This window comes from Myxocyprinus asiaticus, chromosome 37, assembly GCF_019703515.2.
Source record: "Myxocyprinus asiaticus isolate MX2 ecotype Aquarium Trade chromosome 37, UBuf_Myxa_2, whole genome shotgun sequence".
Classification (NCBI taxonomy): domain Eukaryota; kingdom Metazoa; phylum Chordata; class Actinopteri; order Cypriniformes; family Catostomidae; genus Myxocyprinus; species Myxocyprinus asiaticus.
In genome coordinates this window covers 5,181,331-5,202,612 of record NC_059380.1, presented here as the reverse complement: position 1 = coordinate 5,202,612, position 21,282 = coordinate 5,181,331, and the positions used below count along the sequence as shown (strand labels likewise).

Below are 21,282 nucleotides of genomic sequence, written 5' to 3'. Positions count from 1 at the left end.
TCCTTTTCATTTTTCTCCCATTAAGATTCTGTTAGATTTCACTCTGTTCACACTCTTATTATCATCTACTAACATACACAAATATATAATTTACATTTATAGAATGCAAGTTGATTATATTGCTCTGCACAGCTGAAAGCTGTCATCAGATTTTTCTCTCTATGGAACTGCAATGGACGTGCCCAAATCTTATATGCCCTTGATTTGTTCTCATGAACTCACCATAGTGTTTCAGTGGGGCCACACTGAGAGTGTCTGTATTTGTTTTACTTCTGTTTTGAAATAGTGAGCAATGACAGATTTATCTTTCTCTTGTCCTGGTCAAACAGTGGCATAAATAAACATGAGAGCTATTTTAGGCCGTCTCATAAGCCCCCTGCCATTTCCTTTCCGTCCGTAAAATGCAAATGGTTCTTGAAAGGAGTCCAGGGATTCCATTTATGTCCGATGAAAATCTGATCTGGATGGCCACTGTCCAGACCTTTGATGCATTTAGTAAACTAATAGAGCTGTATTGTTAAGGTTATTATGTTATTTTGTCTTTCATGCAGGTCTTTGTGTTGGGTCAAATTCCGAATTCAAAATACGGCCAAAATGCCAAAAGGTTGTCCTTACCTATTAGCAGTGCAAATTATCATTAATACAAATATCAGATATTATTTAAACAGCTTACAATATACAGTGTGTGTGTGTGTGTGTGTGTGTGTGTGTGTGTGTGTGTGTATTTGTGCTAGTCAGAATGCGTAACTTGCATTGTGAATATACTGTTTCCTTAAAAATGTGATACACGTAACATAATATCCTAAACTGTCAAAACGAGAGGAGCAGAACAGAGTAACATCTAAAAATAGCTAATATTACAGTAGATTCATTATTTCAGTATATTCATTATATGCTATTATTTCAGGAGCTCAGGGTTTCAGGAAAATGTTATCATGTTGTTTATGATCTTTAATATGTTTAATACGTAATTATCTTTATTTTAAGTAGTTTGTACATTACATTTTTTCAAAATGTTTCAATTTTTGGATTAAGTTTGCTATGTTACAGTTTGATATCGTACGTTTTTGTCATTTTTCACATTTTCGTCAACATGTTATTTTTCTCGACTAAAAGTCCAAATAAAATTGACTTAAGTTAATGAGTGTCATCATGAAATACTGACTAAATTTAAAGAACATTTTGTCAAAAAATGACAAAAAAAAAAAAACCTGTCAAAATTAAAAGTGCCATTTAAACTCTAAACTGACAAGAAATAAAAATAAAAAAGTCAATGTCCAAGATGCCTTAACTAAACTATTATGTCTAGCCAAAAACACAAAACATACAACTGGTGGCACTTCCAAGAGTAATAAATGCTTCAAAATTATTGTTCATTGTTAGTTCATGTTAATTATTACGTTAACTAATTTTAATGCATATAACCATATTGTAAAGTGTTACCAAAATATTATACTATATGAAACTATATCTACACTGATATTACCATTGTAATGTCGAGCCATCCATGGAATCACCTGATAATGATCTTACTACAATTACCACAGTGAAACTACTATGCAAGGCCTATGGTTAATTCTAATAAGATTGTGTTTTTGTTCACCTTAAACAGGTATTCAGGGTATGGAGTGCTCTTTGCCCACGGATGGACGCCGCGTGCCTCTCAGCCAGCTCTCCCAGGACAGTTTTCGGGAGTGCCAGATCACACTCACCCTCACCGATTTCCTCATCATCATCTTCTCGGGCATCTCCGTCTCTGTGGCCGCCATCATGGCCAGCTTCTTCCTGGCTTCCACTGTCCACTGTTTCCAGCGTTGGAGCAAAGGCACTAAAGGAGACGAGGAAGAGAGTGAGGAATGAATGGTGAGGTTGGAGCCGATGACCTTCAGTCTGATTTAAAGCTGCCAGTCCATGACAGGAGGTAGCTAAGAGTTCAATCAAACAGCATGACTGACCAGACACCAGCTAGAACTCAACCTGATCTAACATGGTTGAAGGCGAAAGAGACAGTCATCCATGATCTGAAACAATCGTTTCTCATTTGGATAGACGCATTATAGCAACAGCACTATTAATATTACTGGTATGGACAAAGTACCCCTGAAATCTATGGATATTTGGTATGAAAGCAAGCCTTAGTATGGAAACGTCCAGGGATTCACATGTTAAAGGGAATTTCTATAAGGTCATGTCCTCCGGTAGAGTTATCAGTGTTGTTGAATATTGTTGTCCATAGAGTCTCTTCATGTAGTCAATATAAAGCTAGCAAAAACTGTGCTACTTGTTGATTGTGCCAAATTAGCACAGGTAGACAGCAATGGTTTGGCAAAGCACTGAGGATTATGAAAGGCAAGTTAGTTATTTATTAAGTCAAGTGTTGCAGTTATAGTTTTATACAGCCAAGAATATGTGATGGAAGCCATTTTTCTTGAATTTTGCAAGGCTGCAAAACCAAAAAACGTGAGCTTAGAAAGATCTCAGAAGGCATTCGCTGAAATTGAAAGATCTAGAATAGAGCTTGATGTGAAGAACGTGGCAAATACTGCACTTTAAAATGCTTCTACCTGAGTTACGCTGGCCCTCAAACCACACGGTGGAATGGTTCCGCCCAGATCTGCCAAAGAATGAGGCACAGAGGGACCGTGATTTGGAATATAGATTTATTTTTCTTTAAATAAAGTCTGTGATCTTAGCAAGATTACATTTATTTAGTGTAATTACGGAACTCAAATATTTACCCTTAATGTGACTTCTAAAGACAATATCTATGAGATAAATACATACTACTATTCTGCAAATGTCATTGTGTTATTCATGTCTTAATGGTATGTTGGCGAATGCAGTCATATAATGGCTATAAAGATTATTTAGACGCTTGAGCCACAATTAAAAATGTACTGTCATTGCATTAAATAACAAAATATCAATCCAAGTGGCATTTATTTTAAAGAAAGGTGGTTTGACATATTTCAAACAAAACTTTTCGCTAAATGGCACTCAAACTTAAAGGAGTATTCCGGGTCAAGCTCAATCAACAGCATTTGCGGCATAGTGCTGATAACCACAGAAAATATTTTCAACTCGTCTCTCGTGTATTTAAAAATCATGGTTACAGTGAGGCAGTTACAATGAAAGTGAATGGGGCCAGAGCAAAAACATAAAAATTCAGACTGTTTCAAAATAATAGCCAGACGATGGAAACATTAAACGTTAACATGATTTTGCTGAAATCTCTGTTGTTCTTTTTTATTTTAGTGTGATAATATTGCTTTTAGTGTTGCGTTGTCATGGCAACGAATAAATATTTGATGTAATATTACACTGATAAGGTAAGTGATTTTATAACACTAAAATCATGTTAACATGGATAACATTTACATCTGATGGCTATACTTTTGAAATTATGTATATTTTTATGTTTTTGTACTGGCCCCATTCATCTCCATTGTACTGTAAATGCCTTACTGTAAACACAATTTTTTCTTTTTTTTTCAAAATAATCGAGGGAAGAGTTTGAAATATTTTTTTGTGGTTATCAATATTATGCCACAAATGCTGTCGACTGAGCTCAAGTTCCTTAAGCGCCTTCTCCTATCAGAACCCGGAATATTCCTTTAATGGAACATTGATGATTTACACCTGTGGTTACTCTGCTAGGACACCTGTGTGAACTTGAGGGGAACTGATTTCATACATTCACTGTAAATCACTTTAGGACCAGTTAGTTAAAAGAAATCAGAAAAATGGCTCAAAAAAGTTGGAAATGTTTTGTTTTCTAATGCAAAGTGTGGCTTATAGGTCCAAAAATTTGGGGGTCATAAAAGTACATTCTTGTGTCTTCAGATTGGTGTCTAGTGTAAACATACAGTATATAACTAAATGGCATACATTTCCACTCATATTGTCAGTATCATCAGGAAAATAATACATTGCGTGGAGAAAATGGTTTTGGAATGTCAGAAAAGACATTTGATTGTTTTTATTTTCCTTTATATTTGTACTATATGGCCAACAGTATATGGACACCCAAACACAAGGGCATAGATTTGTCTTCACTGAAATTAAGGGGCCTAGACAGACCTGTTAATTAGAACGGAGTGTCCACATACTTTTGGCAAAGTAGTGTAGTTTGTATCAGTTTTACTTCTTTAATATCTTTATTTAAAAGGGCTTCAGGTGTCTTTATCATGTCATCAGAGTTAAATGGAGGTAATTTTCTAAGGGTTAGTTTATTTATGAAAAAAAATATATATATATATTTTTCCCAATTTTAAGAATCGCAATCATTTATATCTTAATATTTGTAGATATATTAGAATCCCCTGGTCCCACTGTTGCTGTTCTGAGAATATGTAGCTATTGTTTTCCCCAGACTGGTATCGCAACTTCATTTTTGCTGTGCATGAATTATTTATTGGATCTGCAGAATTAGGCAGACAGTGTGTTAGCCTTCGAAAATATTGGAGATGGAAAGAAAAAATTCTTGATGGAAATCGATTTATATTTTTTAATGAGAGCATTTTTAAATAATTCTATTCTGCTCACACACCTCAACCATCTTATTTTGTTGGATGTAAGAAGCACGTCTGCATATTAATGTAATGTAAATGTTCCAGTGTCAGACAAGGTTGACCCAAATGCACAATCTGTTCTTTCAAAGCTAGACTGTAGCATTGTACACTTAAAAAAAATATATATATATATTTGAGCCTATTTTTTTTTAAATAATTTTTATCCCCTTTTTTCTCCCAATTTGGAATGCCCAATTCCCACTACTTAGCAGGTCCTCGTGGTGGAGCGGTTATTCACCTCAGTCCGGTTGGCGGAGGACAAGTCTCAGTTGCCTCCGCTTCTGAGACCGTCAATCCATGCAACTTATCACGTGGCTTGCTGTGTATGACACCGTGGAGACTCGCAGCATGTGGAGGCTCATGCTATACTCCGCGATCCACACACAACTTACCACGTGCCCCATTGACAGCGAGAACCACTAATCGGGACCACGAGGAGGTTACCCCATGTGACTCTACCCTCCCTAGCAACCGGGCCAATTTGGTTGCTTAGGAGACATGGCTGGAGTCACTCAGCACGACCTGGATTCGAACTCGCGACTCCAGGGGTGATAGTCAGCGTCAATATTCGCTGAGATACCCAGGCCCCTATTTTAGCCTATTTTGTAAGATTAACGCATTTCAATTTCATAACAAAATTCAATTACATTGAATTGTGTAATGTTTAACTAAATTAAGTGAATCAGAATATTTATTTATGTTTTATTAAAGATTACTCAGTTCAGTTTGATGGAATTTTGTTATGAATTTGAAATGTGTAAATCTTTTTATTTTTATATATATATATATAATATACTATATTAAAGTATTTTAAGTACAATCAGCAAAAATCCAACCTGCAGCTATTTTTAATTCAATTCATTTGAGTTGTTTAGCACTTTTCACAATATTGTTCTATAAAGCAGCTTTATTTGTCATATTGTATGATTGGACATTTTTAAGCATACTTAAAAATGTATGAATGTCATTGCATTAGATGAGAAACTCTCAAAGCAATGCAAATTTATTGTAGAAATATAATGTAGCACAAGCACTATTTTTAAGCGAAGTTTTTCAGGTATCAAATGATAAAACAATAGATGAACTGTCAAAAATGAAGACAAGCTAGGACTGTCACTTTATCCATTAAAAATTACCTTAAGAACAGCTAGATAAAAGTCCTTACATAAATTGGTTCAGAAAAGTGAAGTTAGTGCTGAGAAAAGCTCTAGCATTATTTGTCTGCCAATGCTATTTGTTTTGATTGTTTATCTACTTTATGCAATAAAATGCATACAATTTTAAGTGTGCAAAAGTGTCCAAATACTTCTTTGGGCCGCTGTATGTGTTCAAATGTATAGCTGTGTTCCACTGCCCAAAGAAATCCAATATATGGGTATACAGTAAATATGTATTTATAAACACATACAGGTACATTCAGTTGTGAGATTGTGCAGAAAAATCCTTGTTTGCCATGACAACATTTAGAAAAGCAGTGAAACATTTTGCATCAAATATGCATAATCTTCACACTTTCCTTGTGTCTACAATAGCAGACTTGCTATTCAGTGATTTTAAGGGAGTAAATCTGCAAAATGCCTTTACTGTCTTGTAAGCACCTTTGGGTTGGCAAAATTGCACTGCCTGGTTCTTGGTTGATCTTTGTTCTCCAAAGCAAATAATTGTTTCTGAATTCAGTATGTGTATTGTTTGAAAAGAGCCCAGAGCTCCCAGCATCAGTCATATCCTGGACCTGTGTCATAACTTTCACACTGAGCAATGTAGTAAAGACATCTGTGTTGCACTATGATAAAATAGAGTAGTATGTTCATTCTCAGTCTTAACTGAACACTGTGTATACCTATAGAAAACCAACTACTATGTAGTTTCAGTAAACAGAAATAGAACATAATGAAAATGTTTTTTTTTTATTTTTATTTTTTTTCTGGACGACCCTAAAACAACAGCATTCAATACTTTGATTTGTTTTTTTATTCCATATGGCAGTGCACTGTTGATAAAATACAATATCATATTAAACGGTAAACAATTTACAGAGCTTTAATTTTTACTTATTTTGTTATTCTTACTATTTCTTTAAAGGGAAATTTCACCCAATCATTAAAATTATGTCATCATCATTTACTCACCCTCATGTCGTTCCAAACCCACATGATTGTTTTTTCTAATGCGGAACACAATCGGAGATGTTTTAATGAATATCAAGGGCCGCTTTTTCGATACAATGGTAGTGGACATGTCTTTACTTTAAAGTAGGGCTGTCAATCGATTAAAACTTTTTATCAAACAAATTACTTGACATGCCAATTAATTAATCAAAGTAATCACAATTTATCTCATATATAAATATTTGCTGAGAAAGCCCCTCACATAACAATAATTGAATATACTGTATAATGATTAAATAACTAGTTTTTTTTTGTAATATTTCTAAAAATAAAATATATTCTAAATATAATAATTCAATGAATTAAAAAGCATTACATTATTGTAGCAGACGAGTAATTGTTAAGACAATACAGCAAGTGACTTTAGAAGGCAATATATTGTTTATTTCCATACTATTGAACAAAAGCCTATCATTGGCCTACAGTCCACAGCAATCACTTTTGCAATTGAATTCGTCAATTTGTCCGAGACAGATTTATTCTAAAGGCTTTTCAAAGGATGCGTCAATGTACACTAGCGCCAGACATACGCTTTTGGAGCATCTCACTTTAAAAGTAGTCCATACGACTTGTGCGTCATTTTCCAAGTCTTCTGAAGGAAAAAAAAATTCAAGTAATGTCTTAATGAAAATCTTGACTTCCGTTGCACGTTCACAATGGCATGCATGTTCATGTGAGAACTTGCACTGTTTAGCAAAAAAAAAAAAAAAAAAATTATGCATGCTCCCTCATCCTCATGCCTTTTGGAAAGACATGAGGCAACATGATCATAGAGAAGTCGGCATGTTGTTTCCAAGAGTTCTGGTACCCTAATATCAGCCACGTTATGCCGACTCACTGACAAGCATCATCTCCTATCAGACATTTTTGCATCGGCTCCAGTGTGTTTACCTTCCCCTGTGTTGCGACTGCAAGCACAATGTGTCAGCAGCGTGGGAGACCTGGGATGAAATCCTGCGTTGAAACCAGAAAGTAATTGCGTTTGCATTTATCAGTGACGAGCGTGATTCAGAGGTTGAATTTTTCCCTCTAACAATACATGGTTAGGTTTATTTGGGGGATTTGTTTTGAGGGGTACAGATTTTTAAATATGCATGCCTCTTCACTGTACTACAGCCTGTTCAGCTGAAAACAAGTCACTTCACAACTTACCACTTACACGCCCAACAACACTTACCACTTTGGCCACTGTGGGGGTGGTTCGCATTTCAGTGAGCGAAGAATGACTTTAGCAAAAGAAAGCCAACTTACTGTTTTCGAGATCAGTCTGCAGGAGGGTGAGTACATTATGAGAAATTTTCATTTGTGGGTGAGCCATCCCTTTAAGTAGAAAATAACTAACAGATGTATTATTTTGAGTGTCACCACATTTACCTTTCACACAAAGCTTGATAATTGACGAGTTTAATGGATTTTGTAACATTAGGGACAATGAATGTGAAATTGGAAAGCACTTTAAGGAGATACTGCGCTGACTCAACCACAACAGAATTTCATACCCCAGTATGAATGTTTATGACGTAATTCTGTGGGTGATAATTAACTGTCAGGTCATGTCTGCAGTCTGTCAAGAGCAAAGACAACTTAGGTCTGAAAACTTAGTGTCGAAGAAAATTATCAAACTAAGGGTGTGAGAACAGTGATGTTATAAACTCTCAAACTCTCAAATATTCACCTTTCATTTAAATACAATTGATACTAGCCTACAGTGAGCTCCGAGGTTGTTAATCGGTGGTATGCCTCTGTTGAAGCAATCAGTCCACGTTATTTTATCTTAATAAAAAAACAAAAAAACAAAACGTGATTAATAGAGGAATTTCTGGAACTAAACTATCCATGATCCTGAAGGCTAACAATCCAACAGTCAGATAATTGCAGCAGACAGAGTGAGCCAAAAGAGCCCGGCAGCGACCGCCCATTGGCATGACACACTGTGAATAACGCAATCGAATCGGTCTCCCTACATTCTCATGTACTTGCACTAATATATTTGTATACACCTGAATATTTAGCAATAAACTTAAAATATATTGTTTCTGTACTTAAAATGAACAATTTTCAATCAATAGTTTTATATTTTTCCATCGTTTTTAATTTGATTGTCATTTGCAATGCTTCATGGGATTGTAATTCATTCCCTCATTAAAAACATGAAGTACACAGTCTTGTATCTTTTTCTTTTTGTCAGATTTTCAAATATTTTTTATGCTTCAAATCAAAGTTTGTAATGTTGTGATTCACATCACAGCTGGTTGGTTCATGGCTTAGAACTCTTTTATGAAGGATTTTATGAAATACTTATGGGGAAAAAAATAAATGGGGAAAATACTTTGGGAACCGAGGTGGCCGAAAAGGTGTGCATCCACAGTTGCGCTCTAGATGTAATAAGTACAACCCTATCTTAATGTCAACATGAAACTGTGTTCACAGTCCATTTTAGTTCTGTAATACCATAATACCGCTGCTCCCTATATTCACATGACGCAGTTTGCGCAGTCACCCTCACTATCTTTCCAGCACTAGAAACACCACCGGTTGTCCTTACTCGCAAGTTATATGTTATTCAAGGACCCGATAGCAGTCCCGGAACACAGACGATTGCCTCACGCTCACACATTTGCACCATGCCTCACTGGCCATACCCCCGCCTCCCCCACCCCCCCCCCACCTCCCCCCACCTGTCAAGGATTGCTAAAACCCCCCACCACTCGGTCCAGTGATCGCAGAGCTCTGAGTAGGGCATCAATTTGGCCAGCGTCGGCCCTGGTAATACGACATGTTCGGAGTGAAACAGGATATTCAGAAAATAACATTGTAGGCCGAGACTTTATTTTACCCAACAGGAATTAACTGACTTGTGACTTTGTTAAGATATGATTGAATAGGAAAGTAGTTTACAACCTCTTTTCTTGTAACAAATGGATTAATGTCATACTTTCATTTTAGGACTTGTCTCTAAATCAATGTTTATGTTTATTATGCTTTTAACAGATTATGAATGTGGGCAGTGGGTAGAAATTTGGTCATGTGATACAGGTTTTTGCCCATGTTGCTATTTTATGATGCAGCGGATGATTTAGTAACAACTGATTTCACTGTTTAGATTATGTCCACTTGACTATTTAACAGCACCATAAAGGCACAAACAATGTGCATGGGTGGACACTGACATATCATTAGCACAACACCCTTTCAAGTCATGACAGAATGTTAAAACACTAATGTCATTATTCACAAACTTTGTGTTTAAAAAGAAATGGTGAAAAATACCAACACAAGGTGGAAAATGAGAACCCTCCTGCAACCATTTACCTCATTTGGTTGTCATGACTACAGGGCCAGAGGCTTGCACGGTGGGATGCAGAGGCGTGAGCAAGGAGGGAGAGGTGGGAACAGTCATGGGCAAAGCCTTAATTCCTCACACTAATAGGAAGTGGCATTTTTGGGAGAGCCGTCTCTGAATATGCCTTTGTTTGATATAGTATACTACCACTACTGTAACAGTTGTTGCAGTTTGTAGTAAGTATACTATATTTGAACAATATGCAAGTTTCCATTAGGGATGAGCACGAGTACTCGGGAACTTAGACATGGCAGCAATGGTCGATCATGAAAACAATAAACGGTGATGATTATGCATGATCTGACTTTTCACTTACTTTGAAATTCAGTGACAATTACCTGACAACTAAACACAAACGTGTCAAAGAGGGAGCTTATTTTTAATTTTGAGATTGATTACGTTGTCATAGCAACCAAACTGATGTACGATGCTGCAATGCAATCGTTACGATAATCAAAAGACAGTAATGGTGTTTTGAACACCTGTCTCTGCAATACGTTTGCTAAACACATTTTATTATCATTTAATCCAAGAACTTTGACTTGTTAATGGATATTATTTAATAAAAGTGAATGTTTGTCACTGACTGTAAACCTCACTGCCCTGGGTGCAAGATATATCTATTGCAGAGCCGCAGAGTCATACGGTTTCATACACAGCAGTTTCAGGCCAGCAGTCTCAGGCCGGAGGTTAAGGCGGAGCTACTGGAGCCACAACAGTTTCCGGACCGATGCTTGCACCACCTACAGTTTTGAAGCGTAATTTCTTACATTTGTTTGCTTTATTAGATTTAAAATGTGCTGCTTTCACATCGATTTCCATTTGATGACTATCTTAAATATTTAAAGGTAACACTTTTAAATAAGGTTCCATTTGTTAACATTAGTTAATGCAGTAGTTATCATGAATGAATAATGAACTATATTTTTAACCATTATTTATAAATCTTGGTACTGTTAATGGATAAACACACAGTTGGTCTTTGTTAGTTCATAGTGCATGAACTAATGTTAACATATACAACTTTTAATTTTAAAAATATATTAGTAAATGTTAAAATTAACATTAAACAAGATTAACAAATGCTATTCATGTGAACAAATTTAGTAAACTAATGGAACCTTATTTTAAAGTGTCACCCATTTGACTATTTTATATGAGATTTCCTTCATGTTCATGATGTTACAAATAGTTCTTAAAGGAACAAAGCATAGGCATAGGCAAACAGTGATCATGATCTTTAACTCTGTAATAAATTGAATGGCATCTATGCAAATATTATTTTATTTGTTTCCCTGTCTCAACCTCGGGACTCCTCTCCTGAGGTCACCAGAACCAGCAGGATCCAGCTCCATTCCTGCTTCGTGCTGGACTCCACTGCTATGTGTCGCTGTGTGATGATGACTAATAGCAGCTGGTGCCAGCCAAACATCACTTCAGTCTATTGTGATGGACTTCAGAGGATGAACTGATGCCAACTCCAACCATAAGACATGGGATACTTCATATGCCACTGCCTGAACCTTGGATTTAGGATAGACCTCACCGAAATTACTGGCCAGGTTGAGTTGCGATGCACCTGACTGATCTCTGTCTGCATCACCTCGGTCTAATGATGGACTACACTCTTAAAATGGAATACATAGACTCTCAATTAATTGCCAACAAAAGCCCTCATCAGCCAACTAACAAGGACAATTGCATCTATGTGAACATCTGCAGTTAATCCAGGATGGACTTCAAAGTCATTAGTCATTAATCTTACAGTTCATACAAAATCTTTGTTTAAACACTGGACCTTAACACTCACTTAGCTTAATAATTTTAAACCATGACTTGCACTATACATAAGTAATATTGGCATTATATTCATGATGTTAGCCAAGGGGAACTGACCCCCACAGTGAGCCTGGTTTCTCCCAAGGATATTTTTCTAAATTTAACCAACATCTTATGGAGTTTTGTTTTCCTTGCCACAGTCGCCTTCAGTTTGCTCACTGAGGTTCTCAATACAATTATTATTTAATTACTTACTTTTAAACACAATTCACAATCGTATTTGATCAAACTACACAATGATGACTCTAAAACTTTGTAGATGTTACAGTTCCATTTTCTGTTAATGCATGAGCTTGTGAATGCTCAGAGGTTAAGGCACTGGGTTACTGACAAGAAGGTTGGGGGTTCAAGCCCCAGTGCTATTATTAGCCCCTTGACACCATCTGCTACAGGGGCACTGTATCATGGCTGACCCCAGCTTATCTGGGATATGTGAAAACAAATACATTTCACTGTATATATGCAAAAAATGTATGTATAATGTGTGGCCAAAATAAAGGATTCTATTCTATACAAATAAAAATTACTTGACTTGCATATAATGTCATGTATATTTAATCATATCAAATTAAAAATAAACATTCCATTTCAAAGCCTGGCAAAAATGTACATTGAACAGTTAGAAAACTATTAAGAAATGTTAATATTAGTAAAATAGAACTAAATTAATAATTTAAACAACCTGTAAACAACAGCAAAATCTTAACAGAAACACTCAAACTTTATACAACAAATAGACAACTTAAAACACATCAAAAGAACAACTGACTCTTAGGCCCGTCTTATCATGTAATTCCAGGAAACAAATCTCCATGTCATCCCTAAAAAGAAAATGAAATGTGAAGGTCTCTCTGGAAAGTTCTAGTTTTTCAAAAAGATTGCAGATGGCCCTTCTTTCTCCTCTTCTTCCAGCTGTAGGAAACGAGGCTCTTCAACTGATGTGCCCCTGAACAGCTGTTTATTCCCATGCAGCCATTTCTCAACTGTTTTGAAGTCTTTAATTATAGGTAGCTCCTTCATTAGAGAGGAGTAAAGAATAATTAATTTTTTGGTTTTAATATTTACAACAACACCTACATATGCAGTATATATATATATATATATATATATATATATATATATATATATATATATATATATATATATATATACAGTATATATGTATATACGGTATATATGTGTATGTATGATATACAGGTGCATCTCAATAAATTAGAATGTTGTGGAAAAGTTCATTTATTTCAGTAATTCAACTCAAATTGTAAAACTCGTGTATTAAATAAATTCAATGCACACAGACTGAAGTAGTTTAAGTCTTTGGTTCTTTTAATTGTGATGATTTTGGCTCACATTTAACAAAAACCCACCAATTCACTATCTCAAAAAATTAGAATATGGTGACATGCCAATCAGCTAATCAACTCAAAACACCTGCAAAGGTTTCCTGAGCCTTCAAAATGGTCTCTCAGTTTGGTTCACTAGGCTACACAATCTGCTGATCTGACAGTTGTCCAGAAGACAATCATTGACACCCTTCACAAGGAGGGTAAGCCACAAACATTCATTGCCAAAGAAGCTGGCTGTTCACAGAGTGCTGTATCCAAGCATGTTAACAGAAAGTTGAGTGGAAGGAAAAAGTGTGGAAGAAAAAGATGCACAACCAACCGAGAGAACCGCAGCCTTATGAGGATTGTCAAGCAAAATCGATTCAAGAATTTGGGTGAACTTCTCAAGGAATGGACTGAGGCTGGGGTCAAGGCATCAAGAGCCACCACACACAGACATGTCAAGGAATTTGGCTACAGTTGTCGTATTCCTCTTGTTAAGCCACTCCTGAACCACAGACAACGTCAGAGGCGTCTTACCTGGGCTAAGGAGAAGAACTGGACTGTTGCCCAGTGGTCCAAAGTCCTCTCTTCAGATGAGAGCAAGTTTTGTATTTCATTTGGAAACCAAGGTCCTAGAGTCTGGAGGAAGGGTGGAGAAGCTCATAGCCCAAGTTGCTTGAAGTCCAGTGTTAAGTTTCCACAGTCTGTGATGATTTGGGGTGCAATGTCATCTGCTGGTGTTGGTCCATTGTGTTTTTTGAAAACCAAAGTCACTGCACCCGTTTACCAAGAAATTTTGGAGCATTTCATGCTTCCTTCTGCTGACCAGCTTTTTAAAGATGCTGATTTCATTTTCCAGCAGGATTTGGCACCTGCCCACACTGCCAAAAGCACCAAAAGTTGGTTAAATGACCATGGTGTTGGTGTGCTTGACTGGCCAGTAAACTCACCAGACCTGAACCCCATAGAGAATCTATGGGGTATTGTCAAGAGGAAAATGAGAAACAAGAGACCAAAAAATGCAGATGAGCTGAAGGCCACTGTCAAAGAAACCTGGGCTTCCATACCACCTCAGCAGTGCCACAAACTGATCACCTCCATGCCACGCCGAATTGAGGCAGTAATTAAAGCAAAAGGAGCCCCTACCAAGTATTGAGTACATATACAGTAAATGAACATACTTTCCAGAAGGCCAACAATTCACTAAAAATGTTTTTTTTATTGGTCTTATGATGTATTCTAATTTTTTGAGATAGTGAATTGGTGGGTTTTTGTTAAATGTGAGCCAAAATCATCACAATTAAAAGAACCAAAGACTTAAACTACTTCAGTCTGTGTGCATTGAATTTATTTAATACACGAGTTTCACAATTTGAGTTGAATTACTGAAATAAATGAACTTTTCCACGATATTCTAATTTATTGAGATGCACCTGTACACCAATCAGCCACAACATTAAAACCACCTGCCTATTATTGTATAGGTCCCCCTCATACTATTCTTCTCACCACAATTGTACAGAGCGGTTATCTGAGTTACCGTAGACTTTGTCAGTTCGAACCAGTCTGGCCATTCTCTGTTGACCTCTCTCATCAACTAGGAGTAAATTCTAGAGACTGTTGTGAAAATCCCAGGAGATCAGAAGTTACAGAAATACTCAAACCAGCCCATCTTGCACCAACAATCATCCATGTGATCAGCCAATCACGTGGCAGCAGTGCAGTGCATAAAATCATACAGATACGGGTCAGGAGCTTCAGTTAATGTTCACATCAACCATCAGAATGGGGTAAAAATTTTATCTCAGTGATTTGGACCGTGGCATGATTGTTGGTGCCAGATGGGCTGGTTTGAGTATTTCTTTAACTGCTGATCTCCTGAGATTTTCACACACAACAGTCTCTAGAATTTTGTTACAAAAACAAAAAACATCCAGTGAGTGGAAGTTCTGTGGACGGAAATGCCTTGTTGATGAGAGAGGTCAACAGAGAATGGCCAGACTGGTTCGAACTGACAAAGTCCATGGTAACTCAAATAACGGCTCTGTACAATAGTGGTAAGAAGAATATCATCTCAGATTGCTGTTCTGAGATGCGGGTTGGCGCTATTTTGGCAGCACGAAGGGGACCTACACACTATAAGTCAGGTGGTTTTAATGTTGTGGCTGATCAGTGTATATATCCATACATATCTATATGTACATGTCTATACATTTTTCCAAAAGAATTAGAGTACTCCATTTCCTTACAAAGGGAAGGTCACACTTGAAGACAGAAAAAAAGAGAACATTTTAAATATCAACTGCAACAACATCATGAAGTCCAATTTAATAACTTGAAGTGGTAATAAATTACTTACAGAGGTAAAATCAAAGGTGTGCCCAAGACAATGTGTAGAGCATACTGAAAAACAACAAAAACAATTTCAAGAACAGTTCAAATTGCATAAAAAATGATATGCAAATATGTGTTTACAGTATTGTATATGCCAAGTTAAGCATGATCCATGCTCTACCAGTTGAGCTACAGAGCTCCTGTATTTCAACTGGTAAAGATAGAGCAAGGATGATAGTAATGACAATGTTTTGGGTTCCCAGGAAATGCATTAACATATAAGTCAATAGATTGAATGCACTGTAAGTTGTTTTCAATAAAAGCATCTGCCAATTGAGTAAATGTTAAAACATGTGTCCTTATTCTTTCTTTCAACAAATACTTATAAAGCACACAATTATAGGTTTATTTATGTCAAAAACATGATTTCTCTATATTCCTCACCATCAACATGAAAACCCCACAGTCTGACTACTGGTGCGGTCACTGTTGCACTGGCGGTTGGTGGTGTGTCTCTGACCGCTGGCGTGGGCACTGTTGTACTGGTGGTTGGTGATTTGTGCTACATATATTGACAAACAACCCAAGGTGTTTATATCTCCATGGACAACTGCCTTGTTGGAGTGGCTTTGGAGATGTAATTTTAATTTGTCCAGTCTTGTCGGCTTAAACACACTTGTCATGCAAAAAGGGCAGTGAAAATCGCTGCAACAGGTTTAGCATTGCTGCAACTGAGGTAATGTTTGACCTCACCAAATCGTAATGTCTCTACAAGGGAAGAAATGCACCACACGCATTGATCAATTTTAGGAACTTTGACAAATGTAACAAATACTTATAGCGTTCAAGAGTATTATTAGTAGGTTACCATAAACTCACAAACCATAGGCCTAAATAAATCAAAACAAAAGGGAACAACCCATTTATATTCAGAAATATAAAAAAAGGTTTCAGTGACTTTATCGGAATGCCGATTTACAAAACACAATCCAAAGGGTATCGAAATGTCCCCGGAAAAATATCTGATTTTAATAAAGCATGTCAAAAAATGAAAGCTTCAATCAGAATAACAAGAAACACACCTACAGACTGAGTAGTAAGCAGATAAATACTAAGCATTAATATATAGATTCATTGTTCACCAAATAACGATAGATTTATTAAGAAATTACAAAGACCAAATTTGTGTGATTTAGTTAAGTTAATTTTGACCCCTTAATAAAACGGTTTTCGAGCGATGTGGGCAGGCGGGCTTCATTACATTTATCTATGATTGGGAAGGTTAATGTTATTAAAATGAATTGTATTCCAAAATTCAATTACTTACTGCAGACTCTCCCTGTAGATGTCCCCCTCTCTTATTTCAAACAATTTGATAGCATAGCAAAGGCTTTCATTTGGAATGGTAAGTGTCCCAAATTACATTTCAATAAGTTACATAGGCCGATTGACAAAGGTGGGCTAGGCCTACCCAAGATTTTATTTTATTATTATGCATTCGGTCTCAGACATTTGGCTCATTGGTCGCTTCCACCTGAGAGAGCCCCTCCCTGGTTCTGTATAGAACAGGAAGTTCTTGCCTCTATTTCGCCACTGCAGAGCCTTTCTATCAAATTAATCGGAGAAGCTAAGTTACATCCCGTTATCTCGCACTTGAACTCGGTATGGACTAAAGTGTCCAGACTGTTTAATTCGGACATTTTTTTAAATGTGGCCTCGAGCATATGGCTGAACCCCAAACTGTGCATCAACAAGTCCCCTTTTTGCTGGTCAGAGTGGATTGGGAGGGGGGTTACTACACTCGGTGACCTGTATGAGAATGGAGTGTTGAGATCCTTTCAAAATTTGGTTCAACTTTTTGGGATTCCTAGATCTCAGTTCTATAAGTATTTACAGCTGCGCCACCTGCTCTGTACTGTTTTTGGGAGTGGTTTACACCCTCCTAAAGCAGCAGACATCAGTGTATTACTCCCTACTAATTCAGAGTCTGGGAGACGGAACTTCAACTTCTCTTAAGAGATTATGGGAGAAAGATCTAAATTTGGTATTGGTGAAGGGACAGTGGGCTAGGATTCTAAAAAAATGTCAAATCTGCATCCAGTGACGCAAGGGTTTGCCTCATGCAATTTAAGAATTTACATAGAGTCTATTGGACCCCCTCTAGATTGCATAGGCTTGGTCTTAAAGACACACCCACCTGCTGGCGATGTCAGTTAGAAGAGGGAGACACAGCCCATGTCTTTTGGGGATGTGTTAAGATGCAGGAATTTTGGATGAGGATTCAGAGTTTTATGTGTGAGGTTTTGGCCTCTCAAATTTTATTTTGCCCCAGACTCTGTATCTTGGGAGATGGGGCAGTCGTTAATTTGGAGAATAAGCACGTGAAAGACTGGGTCCTATCTAGTGTTATGATCGCCAGACAGATCACTTTGAGGAGTTGGAAGTCGGCTGGAGCACCCCCTTTTCAGGAGTGGTGTTCAGAGATGGCCAGAGTAGCAGCTCTTGAGGAGGGGGTATCCAGAAGACTGGGGAGTCTGGACATGTTTGCGAAGAAGTGTGGCAGATATCTGTCTTTTTTGGAGGGCTCTCGGGGAGGTACAGTGGAGAGAGAGGTGTAGGGGTTTTATGTGTGTGATTTGTTTTATTTATTTTATTTTATTTTTTTATTAATTAATTAATTGTGTTGTCATTAGCTCCGCCCTAACTTCCGGCCTGAGACTGCTGTGACGTATGGCTCTGCGGCTCTGTAGATGGATACTATTGTGCTGGGTGCCAACATGTTTGCGTGACGTAACACACACCTGCATCTCGACGAAATGGGAGTTGAATATTTCCGCACGAGTTTCCAAGTTAGAAGTCCGACATAAAGTGTCACTCCATTGCACTTTCCCCAGTTGAAAGGTGGAAATTCCAACACTCCGAGTTGAATGGAACACTTCATGAATCATCACAGCAACAACAATACAGAGCATCACAGCTTTCCCCACAGGAGCGAACACGTGGGCACACACACACCACCACCAGGTGTGTGGCAGTGGACTCAACGCGCTGAAGCAGCGCATATACAGCAGGCAAATGTTTCAAACAGCTAGACAGAGCATAGCTAAATGAAACAGAATGCAGCATCTTCAAAACTGAACTTCAACTTAACACGCATATTAAAAACGCCATGGTTATAGCGTCTCCTGTTTAGACAGTCACTAAACACACTGGTGCATGCACTAAGATTACTGTGGTAACCTGAAGGAAAAACAGACAGATGTGCATTGCACATTCTTTCATTGAGATAGGCAGCGAATCTTCACATAATGACAAAATATGAAGCATTCTATTTTTTGTACATTTTGTGACAGATTATTTTATAACATCTATAATAATGCATAGACGATACACTGGAACTACAAGACGCAATGCAGCAGCCAAAGATGTTTGTCAGACATGTAATTATATACAGTTATGTACATGTCATTGCCCCTCGAGTACTCATCGAGTAATTAGTCAGAGTACTCGAGTAGACAAAATGACCAAAATCCCCATCCCTAGTTTTCATAGAATACCTGAATGACTTACTACATTTGCACTGTGCAGTATACAAAAGAGCTTACTGTGTAGAGTACTGAATCCAACAATACGAGTTTCTTACTTGACCACATTGTCAAATGTTAGCACATTTTTACACAAAATTGGATTAAAAATTATGTTAATAACTGTTATTATTTCCCAGATGATATCTGGACAACACTCACTGAATTAAGCCTTCAGGCGGGGTCAGAAATATTGTTATTATGAGTTCTGAGTAGATGAATGACCAAGCAAAGTCATACCAGTAGGAATTCTAGTTGATACCAGAGCTGCCGAGATGAAAGATGCTGGAAAGCAATGATATAGCAAAATTATTTAAATTTCTATGTTTTTTCAATCATGACTCACCCTTCACAATTTGCTTTTACAAGTTAATGAATAATTTGCCACATACTACAGTATGCATTAAAGGAATATCTTGGGTTCAAGTTGAGCTCAAATGACAGCATTGTGGCATAATGTTGATTACCACAGAAATGTATGAAGAATTTTCGCTTCTTCTCTTTAAAAAAAAAAGAAGCAATAATCGATGTTACAGTGAGGCACTTACAATGAAAGTGAATGGGGCCAATTCGCATATGTTAAATATATTCACTGTTTCGAAAGTATTGCCATGAGATGTAAACAATATGCATGTTAACATGATATTGCTTACTAACCTCTCCTGTGTGAAGTTACTATATATAATTTTACAACTTCGTTGCCATGACGACATATCGCTGTAAACCCTAAAATGACCGTAAAAACTAAAGTTTAAACTTCAAAACAGCCTTACAGGAAAACTTTTGTAAAGACAGCACCTTACAAATGTGAGTTGAATGACGAGCCATACAGTGTGAATATGCAAATGATCTGAAATATATAACTATTGGACTGAGGTTAGCTAATGCGCTAAAGTTAGCGGTATCACATTGTGTGCGTTTGAAACGTCACTTTCGTCAGCTAAAAAACAAAACAAAGAATGCTTCCTTGTAATAAAAAAAAAAAAGTAGAGTTTCTTTTGAGGTGATACCCTTTTAAAATGTATACACTACATGGCCAAGTGCATAGTGTATATTGTATCATTTGAGACACAACTTTTCAAGGACTGTTCGTTGGTGACATCACTGTTCCATGAACATTTCCTGCTTGTCAAAACTGAGACCATTTAGCAGAGACGGACCACTTCTATTAAAATGAATGGAAGAAATTGGAACGGCCAACGGCAGCCAACGGTCCCAAAAAAAAATGCAGCCTCATCACCGCTGTGTAAGGGGGTTCAGTGGAAAGGAGGAGGCGAGAACCGGCTTGACAACTTAAATAACAATTTATTAACCAAAAAACACAACCAAAACCCACAACTAAAAACACACAGTACAGCTGTCTGCAATTCTCTCTCTTTCGAACTGTCGTCCCCGGCCGCCTTTATCCCTCGCGTGCCCCATCAGGCTGATTGGGGACCGGGTGTGTCTCATTCCAGCCCTCCTCGGCTCTACACGCTGCCTTTAAACACAGAGTGTGCCTCTCCTCGGGAGACCGGTCTCTACCTGCTGGCATCTTCACGGGTCCAGGAATGGAGCGGTGAGGGTCCGGGCCACTTGAGTGAAGCTCGGACCAATACAATTTTACTACTTATTTGAAATATGTTCTTTTATCATAATCTTGACCAACTGTTTTGGAGATTTCGGTCTTTTCCCATTCAAGTAGATAGGAGCTGCACTTTCATGACTCTTGTTTACATAGAAAAATAGCTGCCCAAACTGCCAAAGTGCATTCCAAAAACATCCGCAGAGTGGACTGACTTACCTTGAAAAAGAGACTTTGTTGAAAGGATCCAGAAATACATTTGGACTGTTCTAAATCATTTGTTTTTGTTTACATTCTCGAAATGGTCTATACTTCATGTTTTACGCATACGCTGGCACATGCATAAGGGCGAGAGACCTACATATCATCATCAGCAGGGTGCAAGCACTGTCCCTGTACTCTGTAGGCTACGCATTGTCTGGGCATGCACCTGGAATTGTTTGCACTAATTAGTGCGTCCACAACAACAGTGGTTGTGCACGTCAAGAACACGCGTGTGAGAAGGTCAGGGGATACCAGTATTTGTATAACTCGAGTCTGAAGGAATTTAA

The 21,282-nt window shown here is 37.4% G+C and overlaps 1 protein-coding gene across 1 annotated transcript in view; it reads left to right on the top strand.

The window, feature by feature from the left end:
* The window catches only part of LOC127427599 (leucine-rich repeat-containing protein 38-like), a 30,330-nt gene extending 21,001 nt beyond the window's left edge, over positions 1-9,329 (top strand). The window contains exon 2 of the mRNA XM_051675275.1: positions 1,613-9,329. Coding sequence (XP_051531235.1) covers positions 1,613-1,860 — 248 coding nt within the window. The 3' untranslated portion in view covers positions 1,861-9,329. The remainder of the gene's footprint in view (positions 1-1,612) is intronic.
* The last annotated feature ends 11,953 nt before the right edge of the window (positions 9,330-21,282 follow it).